At 58.9% G+C, this 21,668-nt stretch overlaps 1 protein-coding gene across 8 annotated transcripts in view; it reads right to left on the bottom strand.

Annotated features, from left to right (window-relative positions):
* The window catches only part of MAD1L1 (mitotic arrest deficient 1 like 1), a 362,570-nt gene that overhangs the window by 150,384 nt on the left and 190,518 nt on the right, over positions 1–21,668 (bottom strand). For 7 of the 8 annotated variants that reach the window (XM_045048077.1, XM_045048076.1, XM_045048078.1 and 4 more), the window contains one exon: positions 7,141–7,229. In XM_045048077.1, the coding sequence (XP_044904012.1) occupies positions 7,141–7,229 (89 nt within the window). Of the gene's footprint in view, positions 1–7,140; positions 7,230–13,781; positions 14,173–21,668 lie in introns of those variants that run through there. The other variant, XM_045048081.1, reaches the window with a different exon arrangement.

A 21,668-nucleotide genomic window follows, 5' to 3' on the forward strand; every position in this document is an offset into this window, starting at 1 on the left:
TGAGCACAATTATTACCACCACTACCAGAGCCAGGAGCCATCCTCACTCTCAAAACCATGATGCATCCGAATCCTAGACGTGAGCAGACTCCCACAGTCTAAATACTGTCAGGCTTCAGAGACCCAGAAAACACGCTTGCACGCGTGTCAAAAAGTGGGTAACAGTTAACGCCTGTCCATTGTGGCCTGTTTTTTGTTTTTGTTTTTACATTTATTTTTGAGAGAGAGAGAGAGAGGCAGAGCACGAGCTGAGCCGGGGAGGGGCAGAGAGAGAGGGAGACACAGAATCGGAAGCAGGCTCCAGGCTCCGAGCTGTCAGCACAGAGCCCGACGCGGGGCTTGAACCCAGGGGCTGTGAGATCATGACCTGAGCCGAAGTCAGATGCTCAACCGACTGAGCCACCCAGGCGCCCCCCTTGCGTGGCTTGTTCTTAATGGCTGAAAATTTGAAACAACTCAAGCTCTAAAAGTGGGTTAATTAAGTATACTTTGGAACAAACCATGCATTAACATTTATAGTCTGTAAAAACATGGGAAAGTGTCATGTCATCAAAAGGAGAAACACGGTTTGAACGAGGGGCTTGCTTCACTGTTTATAAAACAGCAAGACTCGAGGTAAAGCTGAGGGTTCCAACAGACATGTGCGTGCAGTCTCCCAAAACCTTACTCAAACGAGACTCCATGTTTTCCTTACTTTTCTTCCTCAGCTTTGTACTCCCAAGGGGACAAAGAAAATAAAGGAAGGGACAACATCAAAAAACCTTTAGAAGCTGGAAAGCAGACGGAGGAGTGGTAAACAACTCAAAAGCTCAATCCTAGGCCAGTGGAGGGAAAGCCAAGAAACTTCTCAGGAGTCTCAGGACTGGGCATGACCAGCAGTCACTTCTAGAGACAGGGAGAAAATAGGGCTCCAGCTGGAAGATTGCTTGGAGGTGTGTGCGTGTGTGTGTGTGTGTGTGCGTGTGTGTGTTAACTTTTCAGGAAATAATCACAGGACTTGCCAAACACGTGCAAGGAGGCTCTTCACTTAGTCTCCCTTGATGGGGACAAGTGGAACCAAATACAGTTCGCTATCAAAGCCGGGACCACTGACACTGGAGCGGCCCCAGAGGCGCACACTCACTAGCCTGCGTGAGATCCTGGACGTGCACATCTGTGTAGCCACCACGGCCAAGACGCAGAGCTGGGTCAACACAGCAGGCCGCTCACACCATCCTCTCGCAGACACCCGCACACGCCTCCCCCCAAACCCCAACAACCCCCTCTGATTTCTGGAAGAGACTGCGTAAAGTCGACATTAGTCTTTAAGGGTTTAGAATGCTCCAGAGACACCATGTGGACCCGGAAGTATCTTCCCGGGAAGCATCTTAGTTATCAATTCCATTCGTTGATGCTTCTAAGACCGTGCAGATTATCTACTTCACGTGGTTGAATCTGGGAAGCCTGCGGTCTTTGAGGAAGCGGACCACCGCTGCTAAGGCAACGAACCAGTAAGCATAAAACCATCCGTGGAACTCCCATCATACCCCTCGGGTGGCTACGGGATCTAGCCACGCCTCAGCTCGCCCCCGATCTGGATGACTACCTTCTCTTTCCATGTCGGTCTGTTTTGCTAGGAGCTTATTAATGTTATTCCTGTTTTTCAAAGAACGCTTTGTGTCAATAGTTTTCTCTGCTGTTTTTCTCCCTTCAATTTCATTACTTTCTGCTACGTATTATTTCCCTGTTTCTGCTCCTTTGGGGCTTATGCTGCTCTTCCTTTCCCCAGGTCCTCAAGTTGAAATAGATATTAAAGACCTCGTCCCTCTGAGCGCTATCCACTTCCACGGTACTGAGGGAGCCCTGTCTCGTGGATTCTCGTACGCGCCTCTCCACGACCACTGGGACCACTGGCTTGTGTTTACTTCTCCTTCCAAACTTCCTTTCTCACACGCGGGCCATCTGGAAGTGTGCTACTTAATGTGCAAGCGGGAAGAGACTGTCCTACTGTCTTCCCTTCACTCCTAGTTTGAGTCTGTTGTGGTCAGAGAGCGTACTCTGTAACTGATTCTTCCGAGTCTGTTCACGACCCCGGGCGCGGTCTGTCTTGGTGAATGCCCAGCGCCCTTGAAAGGAGAGTCCCGCTCCGCGGGACCCTGTGGCTGGCGGTGACGTTGAGTTCCTCCATGACTTCGCGCCGTTCCTTCCGGCAGTCTCGCCTTCGGAGCAGTGCTGAGGCCTCGACCGCGAGCAAGGGTGTCTGTTTCTCCCACGGCTTCTACTTTCTCTACCTTCTCTACCTCGCTTCATGCTTTAAGCTCCGCTGTTGGGTGCAAATACGTTTGGGGAGAGCACGTCTTCCTGGTACACTGATCCTTACATGATGTCCCTTTTTGTCCATGTAACGTCCCTTCTTTGCACTGAAGTGTGTTCTTCTGATGTTAATGAACGTGGCCACGCCTGCCTGAAAAAATTAATGCTCGAGTGGCGCCTCATCTTCCATCCTTCCCTTTCAACCCACCTAGATCGCTGGGCTTGAAGGGAGCCTCTTGTCCACAAAACGTGGCCGGGTCCTGTGTTTTCACCCACCGGCCAACCTCCAGCTCTTGACTGGTGCATCTAGATCATTTCTATTACAAGTAATTACGGATTTGCTCATGCTTAAATCTATCACTGCATTATTTGCTCCCCGACGGTTCCTCCGTTTATTTCTTGCCTTCTGGAAGGTTCCTCGGATGGTTTTAGGAGTCCTTTACGATTTGCCAACAGTGGTTTTGGGTTCAGCAAACCAGACCACTGTCTTTGTGGGTGCCGCAGGCACTCGAACACGCATCTGTCCCTTGGCCCGGAGGCATGACTGCGCTGGCTGTGAGGGGTGGATGCGGGCCGGTCCCTGTGCACTCGGAGCACCACCACCACACGACCCTGTGGGCTTTCAGCCACCCGGGGCGAGTCAGCCAACACATGAGGGTGGTAGAGGAAATTCCCCTCCTTCCTCCATTAATGTGCCTTTCTATCCAGAAGCTTCCTTCGCGGTTCATTAAGGGCAGGTCTGTTAGGGGCAAACTATCTTACTTTTGTCTTGATTTTCTTCTCATTCCTGAAGCGTATCTCCCCTGGCTGACTGCGTGTTTCTCTCGGAGCCTGAAAAATGCTGGTGCACTTGACCTGGCGTCCACCTCTGCAGATGAGACAGAGTCCCTGCGGACGGTGCCGCTTTCGAGACTCCGCCTTTAACTTTCAGAGTAATTAGCAGGTGTCACGTGTGACTTTGCGGTTTGACACTGTGTGGGGTTCCGCCCAGCTTCTTAAATCTGTGCGTTTACGCCCTTCACCAAATCCTTCAGAACATTTTCCAGCTCCCACCTTCGTCTTCCCTCTGGGGCTCCAATTAAACGCATGTTTGTCTCCGGGCCCTGGTCCCAGTGGCTCTGCTCCGTCCGTTGGCCGTCAACCTGTTTCCCTGTCTGTCTGTCTGTCTGCCTCTGAGCTCACGACTCTCGTCTCTGACCCAATGCTGAGTCTGCCCGTGAGCTTTTCATTTTGGTTTTGCTGGAAATTTCCGTTGGGCTCCTCTTCCCTTTCATTTTTTTAAACTAATTTCTCCTTCTTTGTTGAGGTTTACGGTTTTCTCGTTTAAAGAAGATCCGTAACTGTTTGCTGAAGCACTTTTCTGATGGCTCTGCGATCCTCGTCGGATAATCTGGGCACCCGCCGCTGCCTGCTGGCTGTCCGCCCTCTTGGGGCTGTGACGCCTGGCTCTGCGGAGGGCAGACTGCTTACCCACCGCATCCCGCGTCCTACTGAGGCTGCTTTTGGCAGGCGGCCCCGTGCAGAGGCGGTGCCAGGCCCGGGAGGCAGGTGCAAGTCCCCGTTCACACGACGCCGGCGGAGGCGGGCCCTGCAGCGAGTGGGGCGCAACCTGGGCTCCCCACGGGGTTCCGCGGACACCAGCGACAAGGAAGCAAGGACCACCCTGCTGCCACAGGTCGGCATGGGGGCTTCCTGACGAGCCTGGGTCAGCGGGAGGGGGTGAGCAGCCCCCCTGCCATCTCGCCCCGGCTCTCCGATGCCGAGGGGCGGGGCTCCGATTCCCTCTGGGGCAGGGAGACGTGGGTGGTGCCCCCACCCAGCGGGGCACAGAGACCGGCTCCCCTCGCCCTGCTGACACACCCGGCACGGCCTGCTCGGAGGGCTGGAGAGGAAGGTGGCTCCCCACTGGCCCGGCGGACACGGCCGGTGGGGACTGAGGGTCCTGCTTGCTGTCGTGGGGCAGCTGCCGGAAGAGACACGGCCCACCCGGCCACTCGATCCAGACAACGCTCAGGGTTTGCTGCAGCGGCTACGTGCCAACAGGGAAGACAGAACCAGGCCCTGCTCCGCTGAAAGGGTCCCGAAGCCGCCGCTTAAGTCTCCCCCGGGGTTCCCCTGGTTTGCTGGTTAAAGAGCGATGTTCCGTAGGCACACGTGTGTGCAAACACTACACGTATGCACTTATCACACCGCCTGCACCTCCCATCCTTCATCACGTGCGAACGCATGCGGGATTCATGCATAACAGACCTATCTGCCAGCACGCGTCCCCGTCCCTCAGGACCACGGGCTGCTCGTGGCCGGCGGGCAAACCGGGGCACGGTGCCAAGGGCAGGCCACGAGCAGCCCGCTCGTCTCCCTGGGATCTCAGGGAAGCTCTGCAGGAAGGGGCGGGAGGAGCACGGGTCACGAAGGTGGGAGGGCCCTCCCGGGGCTTCCGACCGTCCCCGAGGCGGGCAGCGAGGCCCACGGGAGGAGCTGGGGCAGAGGGGCTGGCGCCCTCCCCTCCAGTCCTTCCCAGCCCAAGGGCGGCCTCGAGTGGCCCCGTGCGCGCGGCTTTCCAGGAAAGTAAAGGTGGCATGTGACACAAGGGAAACTGAGGCACGACACAACTCTGGAATGCTTACCGGGAAGGGGATGCCTGGAGGAAGACAGGCGTCGGGTGCACGGGGTGAATGGTGGTGTGAACTGCAGGGTCCACCTGTACTCCAGCAACTGAGGGGCTGGCAGGACCCGAGAAAAGGGCCCAGGTCAGGGGCTCCCGGCAGGTGCCCTCGCCATGGGGCACAGGGGGGAGCGTATCAAGTCACGTGTGGTCTCCCGTAGCCACAGCCCTCCCTCGAGTGCGTCCCGGCGAGCGGTCCACACAACCGCCGACCCAATTTCTATTAATCAGCCACGAAGGCTCTTCTCCCACAGCTGCACTCACCAAATGAGGCAGTGGGACAGGCAGCTTTGATCTTGACGGACAAGAGATCGGTGATAAAGCCTTTTACTCCGGTTTTAAAAACAAATAAAAAGGAATCCACCTGAAGTGTGCAGCCCACCCAAACACGAGCGCGGCTGGCCCCGTTGTGTGGACAGCAGCCAGGGGCCCAGATGTCACACCCGCATCTCTAGGGGGAGGCGCCGAGGGCAGCTCGGGCCGCAGCGGAAGGGTGGGCGTTACGGCAAAGCCCGGACGCGGCGTCTCCTCCGATTCCAGCACTCGGTGCTCAGTACGGGGCACCCGGGGCGGCAGCCCAGGCCCCTCAGGAGCGGCACCAAGCAAACCGCCCCCGCCCCCGCCCCCCCCCCCCCCTCGCTCTCGGCGGGGCTCCCTGGAGGCCACTCTTGCGGGAAAGCCCAACCACATCCTTGGCTGAGCCCCTCTGCCGCCCACCTCGCCCACTCACCGTCAGGACCCGGGCAGACCCCACCTGCTCTCCGGGGCCCCGAGCCCACCCTCGGACGCCAACAGCTGTGCTCCTCGCTGGGCTGGGGCTGCGCCTGGAAGCCGGGTGCAGGGGCATGCTCTCCACTTCTCCGCGCAGGGGTGCTCCCGCGGTACGTGCTCCGCTGACCCCTCGCCGAGCCCTCTTCCAGGTCCCCGCTCTGGGCAGCCCAGGGGGCTCCTATGCTACGGATGCGACCACTTCTTTGCCCGGCAGGCTTTGCTGCCTCCACCGCTCTTGGGAACAAGGCCACATCCTTACCGGGACGTCACCCGGCCTGGCCCCCGGGCCCTGCTGGTCTCTCCCCCCACGTCACGTCCTCACACGCACCACCTCCCCACGAAGCCCTCAGGCCCCCAGCGCACCTGGTCTGCCCCTGGACCCCCCGCATCGGCAGCGGCCTGCTCCAGTGGCACGTCCGCCCTGCTTCCCACGGCCTGACCCTGCGGACTGGATTTGGGGAGCAAGTCCCCCAAATGCCCGTTAAACGGCGAATTCAGGAGGTCAGAGCGGACGTGCCCAGGCTCACCAGCCTTTCCTCCTCACGCTCGCCCAGGATACCCACACTCGTACCTGAACAAGTCAGGGAATAACAAACTGGGGACTTGGGAACTGGGTGGGTCCCAGCGACAGCGAGGTCTGAGGCGAAGGTCCTGACACAACAGAAGCTTTGGAAACGACAGGGAAAGCGGGGACCCAGAGGGCACTGCCGCCCTGGGCACACTTCTCGCAGGGACGCCCACAGCCTGAACGCAGCCTCACGCAGGTGAGGGACTAGCCCTGGGGAGAAAACAGGGCCCGGCCAACTTACCCTGCGCGAAGCAGGGTCCGCGCCCATCGAGTGCCCTGGCGGGGGCCCAGGCATGTCTCTCTGACCCGCCAGCTGCACCTGTGCCCACGGCAGGCTCTCAGAGACCCGGAGCCGACGCCTGGACTCCCTGTGCACCAAGGGATGCCGGGGGGACGGCGTCAGCCTGCCCAGCGGCCACTTTCCAGTAACAAACTGCAACAGCGGGGCCCGTTCGGGGACCCGTGGGGAGCTAGGAGCAGGTCTCCCTGAACACCTCCTCCTTGGACGGCTCTCCCGGTCCAGGGAGCGAGAGGAAGGCCGGCCCGCCGCTCGGCACCAGGAGGTGTTCAGTGTCGGGACGGGGTCCAGAGGAATGGAGAAACCCTGAGGAAGACAGGCCGCGTCGTGAGCTGGCCGGACACACGGGCTGAAGGCGGCCTGGCGGACACGCCGAGGTGCCCTGTGAGTAGCTCTCTCCCGAAACAGGGCGGTCTCTTGGGCTCTGGACGAGCCCCTCAGCGTGCTGGACGCAGGGGAGTGTCTGTGCAGAGGCGGGGTGGGGCGGAGCGTGCCACGGCGGGGCAGGGAGGGGAGGGGAGGGGAGGGAGGACGATGCTGACATACCTGAGCGAGCTCACCTCCTCCCTGGAGACCGGGAAGCCCCGCTCGGAGGCGCTGGTCTGGCACTGCAGCATTTTCACCTCCACCTCCAGCTGCGAGCGAGAGAGCACGGGCGGGTCAGTGGGGGTGCTGCGGCCCACCTCCTCCCCCTCGGGCCCCTCGCACCCGAGATCCGGCACCCGACTTCTGGGGGGAGGGCGCGCCGGGGGCCGAGCCACCGTCTCCGGGGCCACCCCATGTCCCGGCGGCCCGGGGCAGCAGGACCTCGGGCCCTCCAGCCACGCAGACACAGCCTCCCTGTCGGCACCCGCCTCCGGGACAACGACAGACACGCGCTCCTTCCCGGGACGCAGCTCCCAGCCGGGGACGCTCCCGACGCCCGGCTGTCCCTCGGGGCACCGCCTGGCTTACCACGTGGCTTACCACGGCAGACGTGGCTCTGCACCCGGCCGCCCGACGGCGGCCTCTGCGACCGCTGTGCGCCCGGTTCCTGAACCAGAGCAGGCACTCGGTAACCAGGCATGTGACAAGAGAGGGAGGCAGGTCGCGGTGGGCTGGGGCCGCGGGACCCCAGGACCGACCCCCAGCCTGCCCTCGGGCTCCTCAGGCACACCCAGGACGGTCTGTTCTGGTCCAGACATGGCTCTCAAGCCTCCGCTTCGGGAATATTCGTGCTCAGCCGGTTTTCTGGCCACCTCAGACCTCGGGGTGCTGAGCGCCCCCGACTTCTCGGCATCCAGCCTAAGAGGGGCTGGGAGGGCCGGGGAGGGTGCAGGGCAGCCTTCACCTCTCACGGGGCTCTCCCGGGAGGTGTGGCCGAGGGGGCAGCGGGCACACCACAAGAACAAGGACTCGCCACCTCTCGCCACTCAGGTGGAGCTCGCCAAGGGGCGGGCGCCACACCAGACCCAGACGTCGGGCGGACAGCCTCCCCGGAGGCCGACGGGTTGTTACGTTGAGAGACAACCGGAGTCAGCCGAAGAAAGGAAGAAGGTGTGAGCGGACAGGTGTCTCAAGCTCCGAGCCACCACGGGGAACCCTGAATGGGACAGTGACGGTGACAGTCGGGGAGCGCTGCCGCAGGGGCTGATGGGGTGGGGGCGCAGGGCAGACAGGAGTCTCCCCACCTTGGCAGGGCGTGGCCTGCATGCAGTCAGCCCCCACACGGCCTCTCCCTGTGGTGGCCTGTGCTGATGCCCTAAAGGGAGGCCACTCGACCTCCCCACGTGACTCTCCACGGAGGCCCAGAGGACAGGTGATTTCAGGGAGAGGCCTCCTGGTGCGCCCACCACAGTGCGGGCTGGGAATGACGTGGCCCGGGTGAGACTGACTGTGGCCCTGCCTCGCTACCCTCTGGGCCGCGTGGCCGAAATGTCTGCCCCCGAACTGGGGTGACCGAGAGCTCCCGGGGCCGGGTCGGGGGGAGCAGAGTGTCTCCACGTTTTTGCCTTCCTAGCTCGAAGGGACAGTCTGCTGTGCTCCCTTCTCGAAAACGTCTTCTCCGGGTTGTTCCTGGAAAGGTCCTCCTGGGGCAGCTCATTTAGGAATTCTCAGGCCCGAGGCACCCGGTGTGTAGGAAGCCCTGATTCTCATCATCAAGGTCGCGAGTGACGCCACCACACAAGCGGGTGACCCCAATCCTGCTGAATGCAGATTAGAGAGCAGACATGAGCTGGAGCGGCCTCGGCGAGGTCCCCAGAGGAAAGGACGGTCGGGGTCCCCGCACACGGCTGCCCGGCACTGCCCGATGGGCTGAGGTCCCCCTGCACAGATCAGGCACTAAGCGACCACTCGGTGGCACCAGCACGTGGAACAAGGCCTGCTCACACCTGTGGACAAGTGGCGTCCCCCGTGTGTCCCACGTGTGGCGTGTCCCAAAGCCTCTCCTGCCCCTCCCCCAGGAGCACACACACCCCTGACTGGCCAGGCGCGCCGCTCCTACCCGATGCCACCCACATGCTTATGCAGTGACCGGAGGTCCCTGTGTGTCTGTCCTTAGGCCGCAGCCAAACAGGCCACCGGGCACACTGACCTCGCTGGACCCGAGGACTGTCCTGGAAAGGCGCAGAAGGGGCCCGAGTCCAGCCTGGGCTCATCCCTCGGTCTCCTTTCTCGTGTGTGTCGGGCTGCTGATGTCTTGGGCAGGGGAGGCGTGCACACTCACGGTGGCTACCTGCCCGCCCCACAGAGAAAGCCGGGCTTTGGAGCCGCAGGACAGGACACTTCCTGGAGACATCACCGTCCGGGCCCCAGACCTGTCATAGGCCCGCTGCGCCTTGCTCTGGATGCTGTGAACCACGGGCAGCCTTCAGATCCGAGCTTCAGATGCGGGACACGACGGGTACGCACCCCAGAGGCCTCTGGAAGGCACCCCGGTCACCCAGGCGCCGCCCACGGCCAACGGGAGCCACCAGGCCGCGGGGCTCTGGAGATTCACGCCTCCGCTGGCAAGTATGAACCGTCTCTTCCCCTACTTGCTTATCGATTTCTTGTTACAAAAACAGGAAGACGGGCTGCACGCTGTTTTGTACTTCGGTTTCCCCACTTAGCGTATTTTGGGGATATTTCCAAACCAGTGCCACGAGAGCCCCTCCGTGTTCGTGGCTTCATGGAACTCTGCCACGTGGACGCCCCACCTCTTGCTGACACGTCTCCCACGGAAGAGGGTTTCGCCGCTTCCACCTGACGGCGTGAAGTCAGTGCCGAGGCAAGGCAGCTCTCGGCTCCCCGCGTGCAGGCGGATCCCCAGACGGTTCCTCCCCCGGCTGACCTACCGCCCCCGGGAGGGCCCAGAGGTGCCCGCGCCACGTACCCCGAGGCACGACAGCCCCGCTGGTGTACGATTCCGCGTTGTCACTCACCCGCTTCCGCCTCTGCTTCTGATCTCCGGCCACCGTCCTGACCACAAGAGTTCCAGGGTGCCTTCTCTCTCCCTCCCTCCCTCCCTCCTCAACCATCAAAGCAAAACAAAAAAAACCTTTTTAGAAAACACCGGGACCACAGTAAACGCACAGACCGGAGAGAGAGCATCTGAGGACACGATCGCCCGCCGGGCCCCGGGGGGCACGATCAGCCTCGCACACTCCCTGAGGGCAGACGTGCTGGGGGATCTCGTCTGGTTACCCTGATGTGCCGCTGCCGTTCTAAGTGCGTGCGTGTCCTTGTATCGTCTGACTTGTTTCCGTATTTGCGGGACTTAACATCTCTGTTTAATTTTGTTCCCCACCCTCAGTGCGGTCAGGAGGCGGTCTCCGCGCAATCCCGTCAGCTGCACAAGCCAGGGCCTCCCTCCCTCCCATCCGGACGGCTCGCACCTCCACGCCGGGAAGCCTGGACGCATGTGGGGCTTGGCTGGAACTGGTGCTGGTCTCTTCCTACTTACGGCATGTCAGTTTCTGGCTGAAATAGATGCGCTTTATTACGTTGAGAAATCATCCATATGTTCCTATTTTATGAAGACTGAACGTGGGGTTTCTGGCAAATGCCTTTTCGGCAACTATGGAGCACATGTCCTAAAACCAAGCCAGCCGGCCGGTGAGGGGGAAACCGCGGGCGTGCCCCAGCACACACGGCGGCACCGGCAGCCCGAGCCCCAGCACGCACACGTGACGCCCAGACAACACAGTTGTCGCTCGCCCCCAAAGAGCTTCCCCTGTCCGTGCTCCGGTCGGGGTCCGTGTTCGGAAGGCCTAGCGGAATTTCCCCCAAAACTGCCTCAGCCCGGTACGATTTCGGTCTCTTTTTGTTGGGGGAGGGCAGGAGCGGCTATTTTGTGACAACTTTGTAACTGTTTTCTTTAACGTTTCTATCTCTATCCCTTCTGGAGTCAGTACTGATAGGTTGTGCTTTCCTAGAAAACAATTCATTCAGTTTATTTAAATTGAGCTATGATTCAACTTACATTTATTCTTTTTAGATGGTTTTTTCCTTTCCTGTATTTTCCTTTACCAACGAGGTGAAGTTCATGCGCGGTCAAGGGCGCGAGCCCCACATGCCCGGCTCCGTGACGGTGGTGTGGGCACGTCTGTGGGATGCCAGCCACCCCAGCAAGACCGGAAGGGGGCCCCTGCACGCCCCTTCTGGCCAGAAACTCCACCATCATTCTTAGTCCTCATTTGGGTAGTGACGTGTCTATTAATTTTTTACCAGAACTGTGAATAATTCATACGTTTTACTGGTTTTATTTCCGAGCACGAGCATTTGGATTTATTTATTATTTCCGCCATTTTTCACTTTCTTACTAACTTCTGCTTTGATCTTTACAAATTCCTACTTTTTACTCTATTAGGGTTTATTTTGTTTTCCTTTTCTGAGTTCTTCAGCTGGGTCTTTAATCTGTCTATATTCATTTTTTCCTGTTCGATAATATAAATATTTAATCCACGAGTTTTCTTCTGAACTCCGCTCTGTTTCCCACGGGCCCTGAGATGTGTTTTCTAGATTCCGTGTACGTCCGCATCTCACTGCCGCTTCGACCCAAGAATTGTTGGAGACGCAGGCTTTGGTTCTGGTTGTTTTTTTTTTTGTTTCTATCGGTTTTTTGTCTGTCTGTTTAGGTCACCATTTCAAGTTCCTCACCTCGTGATCTGGTAAGTGTGCTGGTTACATCTATTTGAACTTAGGAAGGGTTTCTGTATTATCAATATGTGGTGAATTTTGGTGAATGTTTCCTATGAGCACTTTATAGCAAGAGTGTCTTTAGTTTGGGGGGGTCAAGGGCTTTACATGAAACAGATTTTATCTTTCTTTTTTATTTTTTTATTTTATTTTTTTTTAATTTTTTTTTTCAACGTTTATTTATTTTTGGGACAGAGAGAGACAGAGCATGAACGGGGGAGGGGCAGAGAGAGAGGGAGACACAGAATCGGAAACAGGCTCCAGGCTCTGAGCCATCAGCCCAGAGCCCGACGCGGGGCTTGAACTCATGGACCGTGAGATCGTGACCTGGCTGAAGTCGGACGCTTAACCGACTGCGCCACCCAGGTGCCCCCAGATTTTATCTTTCTATCGCTTATTCTCAACCCGCTTGACAGACCAGGGATTACAAAGTAAAACAAATCCTCCTGCCGCTGGCGTCCTTGACAATTTCCTCCCAAACCTCTCCCCATTTTCGCTTTTTGAACATCGATGACGTATCCGTGGCCTATTCACCTCGTTTACTATTTCGTGTGAAATTCTTGATACTTAGAGACGTCTGTACTTTTCGTTCTCGTGGTTGCTTTCGTAACTCTTGACACGAGCCCTGCGCTTTTCGGTTTCCAACGGTTCCTATCTGCCTCCCGCAGAAGATTAATCGACGGGTTACGTGCGTCCAGCTTACGGTTTACCTTTCCTCGGTTCCATGTGCCTTGGGCGCGTGACGTTAACTTTAAATGTTTTAGTCTTCAGCAACGATGGGGTGAACACCACCGCCCTCCGGTCTTCTCCCGTCTTCTCCCTTCCCAAGAACTTCCATTAAATGGTGAACTGTGCGCCACCGGAACCCACGGCATCTGCCTGGTCCTGTCTCCTGACCTCCTTGCGCGTTTGGGTCTTCTGGCCCCATGGATTCAGGTCTGGCCCTCAGGCCCTCTAGCTCCAGTTTAACCTGGGCTCCGGGACCGGGGACGCCCCGCAGCAAAATGTTCACAGATGACTCTCCTCTGCTCAAGGTCAGGTTGTTCATTCTTCCCCTGAGAACTTTTTCTACCATCTGGGTTGCTACAAAACTTCTGCGTTTTACAAAATTGTGTGATGTTGCTTTTATTACTCACCAGGAAGGTGACTTTTGCTTTCACTGTGACTTTCACTGTGGAAAGGACAATCCTGACCAGGCGGCTCTGTGTGGCCTCCACACACCTTCCGACTTTGCTCTGCTGGGGGGGGGAAGCCACGGGCACTCCCCTGAGAGCAAACTCAAACCCTTCCTCTCTGTCCCAGAGACAGACAGACGCTCAGCCTTGTGGGCATTGACCAGCCCCTCCCGCCACGGCCGCTGCACCTGCTGCACCTGTCCCAGGGCGCAGACAACAGGTGCCCTGCCCCTCCCTGCGGCTGCCCCTCCAGCCCTTTCCCTGCGGCTGCAATTCTTGGCTCAGCCCCGCACGCCCCTGCTATTTCCACTGCTGAGGGCCGGCTCCCTCCCGTGAAGGGGCTTGGCTTTTAGCTGCAGTTCGGTTTGGCCCAAATTTAGGTTTGCCTTTTTTGGCTTTCATTCTTCTTGGTACTTTTGGACACCTTCCAGGAAGCAAGGAAGAAATGCTGACTTATGCTATAGTGTTCAAAGCAAAATAGGCCCTTTTAACTTGTAAGCTTGACTCATAACTGCTTCCCACTCGACCCCCTCCCGCCCGCTACAGCCCACACATGCCGAGGCCCCCGGAGCTGCCCGAGCCTGCCCTCCGAGCGCCCGCACCTGCCAGCGCCCAGCCTAGGGCAGTGGCCGGCTCCCGAGACACACGACAGGGGTCTGCAGCTCAGTCCCCACCGCCCCCCACCCCCCCGACCCCGTCAGACCCACCTCAGAGGCCACCCCCTTCAGCAGTCCTCCCAAACCGGGAGTGGCGGCCCCCGCCCATATTCAACCGTGTAATTCTAAGACTCGTGTGTGTGACTGTTTTCCCGCCGGCCTGGGAACTCCTGAAGGTGCATATACCTCCGCTCACCTCTTAACCCAATTCCCAGCTTAGACGTGGCACGCCGGGGACGGTCCAGGCCCGCAGGCAGGGGCACAAGAGCGTGTGGGCGGCCAGTATGCCAGTCCACGCCTGGCGCTCCCGTGGCATGCGTGGCCGAGTGCCGTGCAGCCTTGGGGACAGCGTGCGGGCCGGGCCTCCGCCAGGACGGCAGCTCCGGGCCAGCGAGCGGAGGCAGGGTGAACACACGGGAAAGCACGCCGTCCAGGGAGAACACAGTCCGGCATTTGCCCCGCAGCACCCGATTTCAGAAAGTAAACAGATCGGTTATCAGTAAGAGGAAACCAGTCGGGCTCTGAAAGGGGTTGCCGGACGAGAACGTCAACGGCGCTCCCGTGGGCGCCTCGGGGAACAGCCCTCCACCCCCCGCCCACCCGTGAGCCCGGCTGGCTCTAAGGCCATCGCCTCTCCGCCGGGGCCCCTGTGCCCCGTTCACGTGGGAGGGTGCTGGCACCAGCCGGGTCACACACAGGCTCAACCTCCATCTCCTCATCGGTCGAGTGGGGGCAATGCCTCCTGTTCTGGAGGTCTGAGCAGGAAGTGGGCCGCCCGAGAGGAAAATGCCCATCCGGGGGCCCAGCGCCTGCCACAGCCGAAGCCCCGTCCCGGCAGCACCCCAGGGCCGCACCCTTCCCCACCCTCAGGCCCGGCCCTGGCTCTCCCGGGGGCACAAGCGTTCATCCTTTGTCTTTCACCCAACAGGCGAAGCCACGCTGCTCTGACCCGGGCCCGGAAGAAGGGGCAACTGGAGATGCGTTAACACTGCTGTCTGCAAACACCTGTTTCGTGCCTCACTGAGAAGAGTCTGCATTTGTGGCTTAAGACAAAGGAACACAGAGCTAACTGGATCGTATCTTCTAAGAGATTTGCCAAACGACAAAACCCCGAGGGCCGTTCCGGAGGGCCGTTCTGCGAGCCGCCCCGCACACGGGGCTCGGAAGGGAGGCGCCCCGGAGGGGGCGTCTGCAGGTGCAGCACGTGGCTCTGAGCCACGTGCCCGCGACGAGGACGAGGCCCTGGGCCTGCCACCGCCCAAGGGAGCCCCTCCGCACAGGCCGCGCTTCATCGCCACACCGGCCTCCCCCAGAGAGGCTCTTCTGCGTCTCCGACCTCTGAAACCAACGCACACATTTGCGTTCCTTCCTTCGGCTCGCCGTCCACATCAAGAGGCAGAATTAGCAGCAGGGCCGGCTGCAGACGACTCAAACGCCCAGGGAGCCCAGCCGCCGGCAGGCTGTGCTCACACCCTGGGACTGGTGGGCGCCCCTGGGGAAGCCCGATGTGCCCGTCTCGCAGCCACCGAGGGGCGCGGGTCAGCCACGCTGGGTCCACGGCCCCGAGGCTGCTGCTTCTGGTTCTGCGGGCGAGCACGCTGAGGCCAAGGAGGTAAATGTTCCTGGCATTTTCACAGCAAACCTGGAGCCCAAAGAGCATGGGGACCTGGAGGCGGCCCGCTGAGCACCGGGGTACCGAAGGTCCCACCGTCCCCAGCCCACAGACATAGCCTACGACTCACCCGGAAGCAAAGGACGGCACGTGGCAGAGCCTTCGTTCCCTCTACACTCAAGCCACAGGCCGCGTGAGGAACACGTCGGCCTGCACAGAGCCCGCCTGTCTCAAATGCTTTATTTATTTTTGAGAGAGAAAGAGAGACAGAGTGCGAGCTGGGGCGGGGCAGAGAGAGAGGGAGACACAGAATCCAAAGCAGGCTCCAGACTCCGAGCCGTCCGCACAGAGACCGACACGGGGCTCAAACTCACGAGCCATGAGATCACGACACGAGCCGAAGCCGGACGCTCAACCGGCTGAGGCACCCGGGCGCCCCACAGCCCGCCTGTCTTTAGCAAGGCACCGGGGACACCAACAGTCTCCAGGAGGAGGAGCGGGCCCGGCTGGAGGCCGGCCGACCTCTACCATCCTGCCTTTTCTTTCCTTTCTCCGCTTCACACCATGGACGTGTGCTGCTTACTCAAACAGCAAGGAAACACTAAAAATATCCGTTTATTGGCCCAGAGCCCAGGCCAGCATCCACCAAGAAGCAGCCTTCCCAGTCGGGCTTTGCTTTCGATAGCAAACCACAGCTCGTGGCCCACGTGCCCGCACACGCCCCACCCACCGGTCCTCACCCTCCTCGAGGCACGAAGCGCACGTTTACCAATCCCTCGGGCTCCCACCCCAGGAACAGTGAGTTCCGGAGAGACCGCACCCCCCAGGCCGCCACAGCACCTGCGGGCCCTCGCAGGGACCGGCCGCACTGAACCGTGTCCCCCGAACTACTGAGCGCGTTGAGGTGTCGCCACCGTCCCGCTCCGGGGTCCCGGCTTGCGTTCAGGCGGGGCTGGGCTCTCCGCCTCTTCACCAGCTGCAGGCCCTGAGCCCAAACCGCAGGGAGGGCGCCCGCTCAAGGCGCCACCAGCACAGTACTGCGCGCCAGCAGACGCGTGCGGACGGCAGACAGCGGCGGGAAGTGCTGGAAGGCAAGGAAAGGCAGTCTCTGCAGCAGCAGGAAGCGCTGCCCTGGGGTCTCCGCTGGTCTGCCCGCAGCCAGGGCTGTGGGGGCCTGGGCTCCCGGGAAGCACCCGCCCACCGCCCAGGGGACCGGGCCTCCTCGGGGCCTCGTGCCCGTGTCAGGGCACCTCAGCAAAGGCCAGCAGAGCTCGGGGCCCAGTTACAGACACCTGGGAGCCAGGCCCCCACTCCAGCACGGATCAAGCCCAGGAACCGGGGCTCACACCTGCTTGAAGTATCCCCTAAACCAGGCGTCAGAACATTCCTGGCGTAAAGGCCCAGCGGGCAGCACCTGCCAGTGCCACGGTGCACGGGTGGCCACGGGCCACAGGCACGCAGACAGGTACCTCCGCCTTGTGGTTAAGCACATGTGCTTAGAGACCGCAGCGGGCTGCTCTCCTGCCCCTGACCTGGCCCGCCCCCTCCCTGCTGACGAGGGAACAAACCAGCCGGGACAGAGGCCCAAGAGCTGAAGGGCGCACCGCCTGCGGGACACCTGCCCAACAGCCCCACGGCCGGCCGACCGCTCTCCCCACCGTCTGAGCGGGAGCGGGGGTGCTGCTCGCCACCCCCAGAGTGAGAGGGCAGCTAGCTCTCCGGACTGCGTCCCCGGGTGGGGGCGGCCCAGCCCAGTGCGTCCAGCACCGAGCGAGGCCGGGTGGGGGGGGGGCAGCTTCTCACTGGTGCCAGCCGGGTATGGCGGCTGGGGGTGCGGTAGCACGGCAGGCTGGGCGCTTCCTGCCCACGAGAGGGGCCGGTGGCAACTGGCAGAAGTGCCAGTTTCCAACACGTGGCCGAGCCTGGGCAGCAGCCAAAGCGGCCGGCTGCACTGGGAACCGGGACCCTCGCTCCCGACAAAGCACAGATGCGCGAGTCCTACGGGTTCTGTGGGAAGGCTACGCCTCGCTCTGTTCACGGCGCAAGTGCGCCACGTGAGAACCGGTGTGGCCGTGGTGCCGAGGCCCCGGAGCTCCAGCACAGCCCGCGGTGTGCTCCGCGCCCACCTCCACGCATGCGCACGCGGACGTGAGACGCAGTCTTCTGGGTTACGTTCCTCCAGTCTCCCCGTTACCGGATTCCCAGGCTGCCGCTGAGTGTCAGCGTTTCCGAGCGCGCGGGTGGGGAAGGGGCCGTACAATTCACCTGCTGTCAAGGGTGCTGCTGACAGTACAGTGACAGACCGGTGACCAGGTCGCGACAGGGAGCAAAACCTTCCGAAGATCAACAAACCAGCCGTGTGTCTACGTGTTCCGTCTCCGTAAAGCCCACGCCCCGTGGCAGGAGCGGCACCTGCCCCCGCACGGGGTGGGGGTGACTCCCAGGACCTGTGTCCGCAGGACCACCCCCACCCCCAGCAACCTCCGAGCCCCAGACGGCCGAGAAGCGACGACCCAAGAGAAGGCTCCTGTGGAAGGGGCGCCCTAACCGCCCCCGCCCCGTGGTGGGCCGGTCGTGGGCCGACTCTGGGCCTGAACATTAACCGAGTCCACACGGGTGGGAAGTTGCACCTGCTGAGAAACCACACCACTACCTTGGGCGCAGCTGGACGCAGACACGTGCCGCCTGTCCACCCGGGTTCGAGGAGGGGAGCGCCACGTGGCGGGAACAGCTCGCATGAAGTCACAGAGGCATCGAGGACACGGAGACGTGGGAGATCAACCACAAAGATCCTAACGTCAGGGATCCCGCTCACTGAAGTCAGGAAGACAAGCACAAGCTGGAGCCACCCCGGACGGGACGTCCGCGTGGACCCCGCGCGGTCCGAACTCCACACCGGCAACTGGCCACCAAACCCCGTCAGAGTCAGGTGTGGGAAGAAGGGGAGAAGCAGGCAGGTCTGTGGTGTGGAGGAGAGAGGAGGACACGGGACAGGACACGGTCTCAGAAGGCCACACCACTTCTAAAAGCCACCGCTCCTCGTACGAGGAGACTGCAGATGTTAGTGGAATATTTATAGAGACGTGAAAATCCCCTTACCAAGACGGAGATGAATACAACAAAGGCCGCTAGCCCCCCAAAAGGGATCAGAACCTACTACCTACCCAAGTTCCCAGAGACCAAGGCTCACGTCCCAAGCCCTCCCAAGGGCAAATCAGCCCAGGCTGCCTCGGGTGCTCCCCGGCCCCCACCCTGGCAGAGACTGCGGGCCAGGTCCGTGGGTTGCTTAGCATCCGGCAGCCAGGATGAGACCTGGGGCCACAGTCAGGAGATCGAGGTCCCATCACCACAGCAACGGCAGCAGGGAAGACCCCCTGACCAGGCCTGGGCACAAAGTGTAAGTTGACCCCAGCCCCGGATGGTCAGATGAAGGCCCCGGCGTGAAGCCACCCCTCAGACCACAAACTGTGGTTTCTTGCATGTGTCCCTGCACATCTGTGTGTCATGGGAGGCTCTAAACCAAAAACATTCTCCCCGGCACCTTCTGGAAGAAATGCCCCGTGCTCTCAGGAGGCCAGGTGCACAACAGGCTGGGGTGAACAGCTGGGCCACGGGACCCCGCGGCCAGGGCCGCCGCTGGGAAAGTGGAAGGCTGGGAAGCAAGAGGCAGGCCCGGTGGCCATCCCGACTCACCGTCTTCAGGGAGTCCGGGACACGGCACGGCCAGGGGAGGCAGACCCAGGAGGGCGGGGAGACCGCGGCAGTCAGACTCCACACTGCAGGGAGTGTGCAGGGGGCCCCCACAAGCGCGCAGAACCCTGACCGGCATATACAGGAGAGGAAAGACCTCAGATCGAGGACTGAACCATCACGAGGGACAAGAGGGAATTACCTGTCCAGCTGGGCTCCAAAGCGCCTAACTCCCAGGGTAGCAGGCAGAACACCCAGGGAGGCCAAGACCCAGAGCTGGAGATAATTAGCCCTAGAACAAGTGCTGCCCTGGGTCAGCCTGGAATGTCATCAAAGTGCCACCTGGCAGATCGGGCCATTTCTGAGGACCTTTGCCACGTTCCTGAACGAAGGAAGCTGGAAGGATCTTCACAAGAATACACAGGCATCCAGCATCCACCCAACACAGGTGTTAGACTTGGCACAGAATGACTGTAAACAGTCAATATAACTGAACTCCATACTTTTAAATATAAGGTATAGACAAGGAGAGAAAAGGAAACCACGGGCAAACTTTTCAGGGTTGCAAACAGCAACACGTGAGCTAAAAATGCACGGGTCGCTCCGGTGGAAGACTAGTCCAGGGAGCTTGGAGACACAGCAGCAGGAATGATTCAGAAGGAAAAGAGCACATGTGAGCCATGGGATAAGTCCCAGCACCCGAAATGTGGGTAACCGGACGCGGCCCAAAGGAGGCCTTTCCAAAGGACGAGGACAGGAAGTCCACAGAGCTAAAGAACGCAAGAAAGCCCAAGCACAAGGAACAAAGGAAGGTACCAGATGGACACAGAGGCACGTCGTCATCAAATTCCTCCAAGCAGTGATCAGTGATCACGAAACCACCAGAAAAGCCAAGTGACACGAGGACCCCGGGGTTGGCGACAGGGCCTGATGGAAACAAGGCGAGTCAGAGGCGAGTGGGGAAAACCTCCTTCAGGTCCTGAAAGGAACAAACATGGCCAGTGAGACAGGAAGTAAAAGAAACCGCCCACCTTTAGCTAGACCAAAAGGGGGAGCAGAGTCCCCGCTACTGACCTTAGGAAGTAAGGACGGTAAGATACAGACCCCGGGAAGTGAGGATGGTAAGACGCCGACCCTGGGAAGCGAGGATGGTAAGAGAGCCCTAGGACAACTAGATGACCCAGACAAACTCCTAGAAACACACAAACTACCAAAACTGACTCAAGAAGAAATGGAAAATCTGAACAGGCCTGTGATGAGTAAGGAGGCTCAACTAGTAACTGAGGATCGCCCAACAAAGAAATTCCCAGGAATAGACGGCTTTACTGGTGAATGCTAGCAAACACGTAAAGTAACACAGAATTCCCCAAGTCCTCTAAGAAGCTGAAGAGGGCAGAACGCTTAGCTTATTTTATGAGGCCAACATAACCGTGATACCACAGCCAGAGAAGGCTAAGACCGATAATCCTTATGAACACAGGCCGAGAAGCTCTCAACAAGACAGCAGCTAACCAACCGGCAGCATCTGAAAGGGTCGGACACCACGACCAAGTGGGCTCTAAGCCAGGAATGCAAGAATGGTTCAACATAGAAAAATCAGTGAACGCGGCACACATCGCATTAAGAGAAGGAAGGAAAAGCCACATGATCATCTCAACTGAGGCAAAACACCAGTTGGCAAAAATCCAACGCCCTTTCGTTATAAAAATAACAAACTAGGAGTGGAAGGCAACTTCCCCAACCTGACAATGGGCATTCACTAACACCCACAGCAAACATCATACGCTACGACGCAAGACCGAAGCTTCCCCATAAGATCAGGAACAAGGCAAGGACGCCCGCTTCCACCACTGCTATTCAACATTGCACTGGAGCTCCGGCCAGAGCAGTCGGGCAACAACAAGAAACAAAAGGCATCAAATCGGAAAGGAAAAAGTAAAGCTATTTCTATTCACAGATGACCAAGATCTCATAAATTGCAAACGCTACGGAACTGACAAAAGCTGCTGGAGTTAAAAGAATTCGGCAAAGTGGCAGGAAACAAGACCAACGCACAAACACCAGCAGTGTATCTGCACGCTAGCAGTGAACAATCAACAAAAACGTTAAGAAAGCAATTCCATTCACAACAGCATCAAAGAGAATAAAAACTTATGAATAAGTTTAACCAAGGAAGAAAGACGTGCATGCTGAAAACCATAAACACTGCTAATAGAGATCCCAGCAAACATAAATAAATGGAAAGACACTGTGTGTTCATGGGCTGGAAAATTCAATGTTGTTAAGACGGCAATTCTCCTCAAAGTGATCCACAGGTTCAACGCAATCCTGTTAAAATCCTGTCTTTTTTTGCAGGAATTGGGAAGCTGATAGTAAAAATTATATGAGATTACAAAAGATCCCAACAGCCAAGTTAATTCTGAAAAAGAAGAAGAACGCTGAAAATGCACATTTACCAGTTTCAAACCTTACCACAAGTGACAGGAACCAAAACAGTGTGGTACTGAGAAAGGACAGACCTGTAAGTCAAGAGAACCGAACCGGAATCCAGAAGGAAACCCAAGCATCTCTCTTTCGGTGGGGGAGAGAACAGTCCTGGGACCACCGGATGTCCACGCACAAAACAATGAAGGCAGACCCCAACCTCACACCATCTTCAAAAATCAACTCAAGATGATCAAAACCTCAGTTAAAGAACTAAAACTACAGAACCCTTAGAAGGAAACACAGGAGTAAATCTTTGCGACCCTGAATGTGGCAACAGTTTCTTAGGCATGACCG

This window comes from Felis catus, chromosome E3 (assembly GCF_018350175.1).
Source record: "Felis catus isolate Fca126 chromosome E3, F.catus_Fca126_mat1.0, whole genome shotgun sequence".
NCBI classification, from domain to species: Eukaryota; Metazoa; Chordata; class Mammalia; order Carnivora; family Felidae; genus Felis; species Felis catus.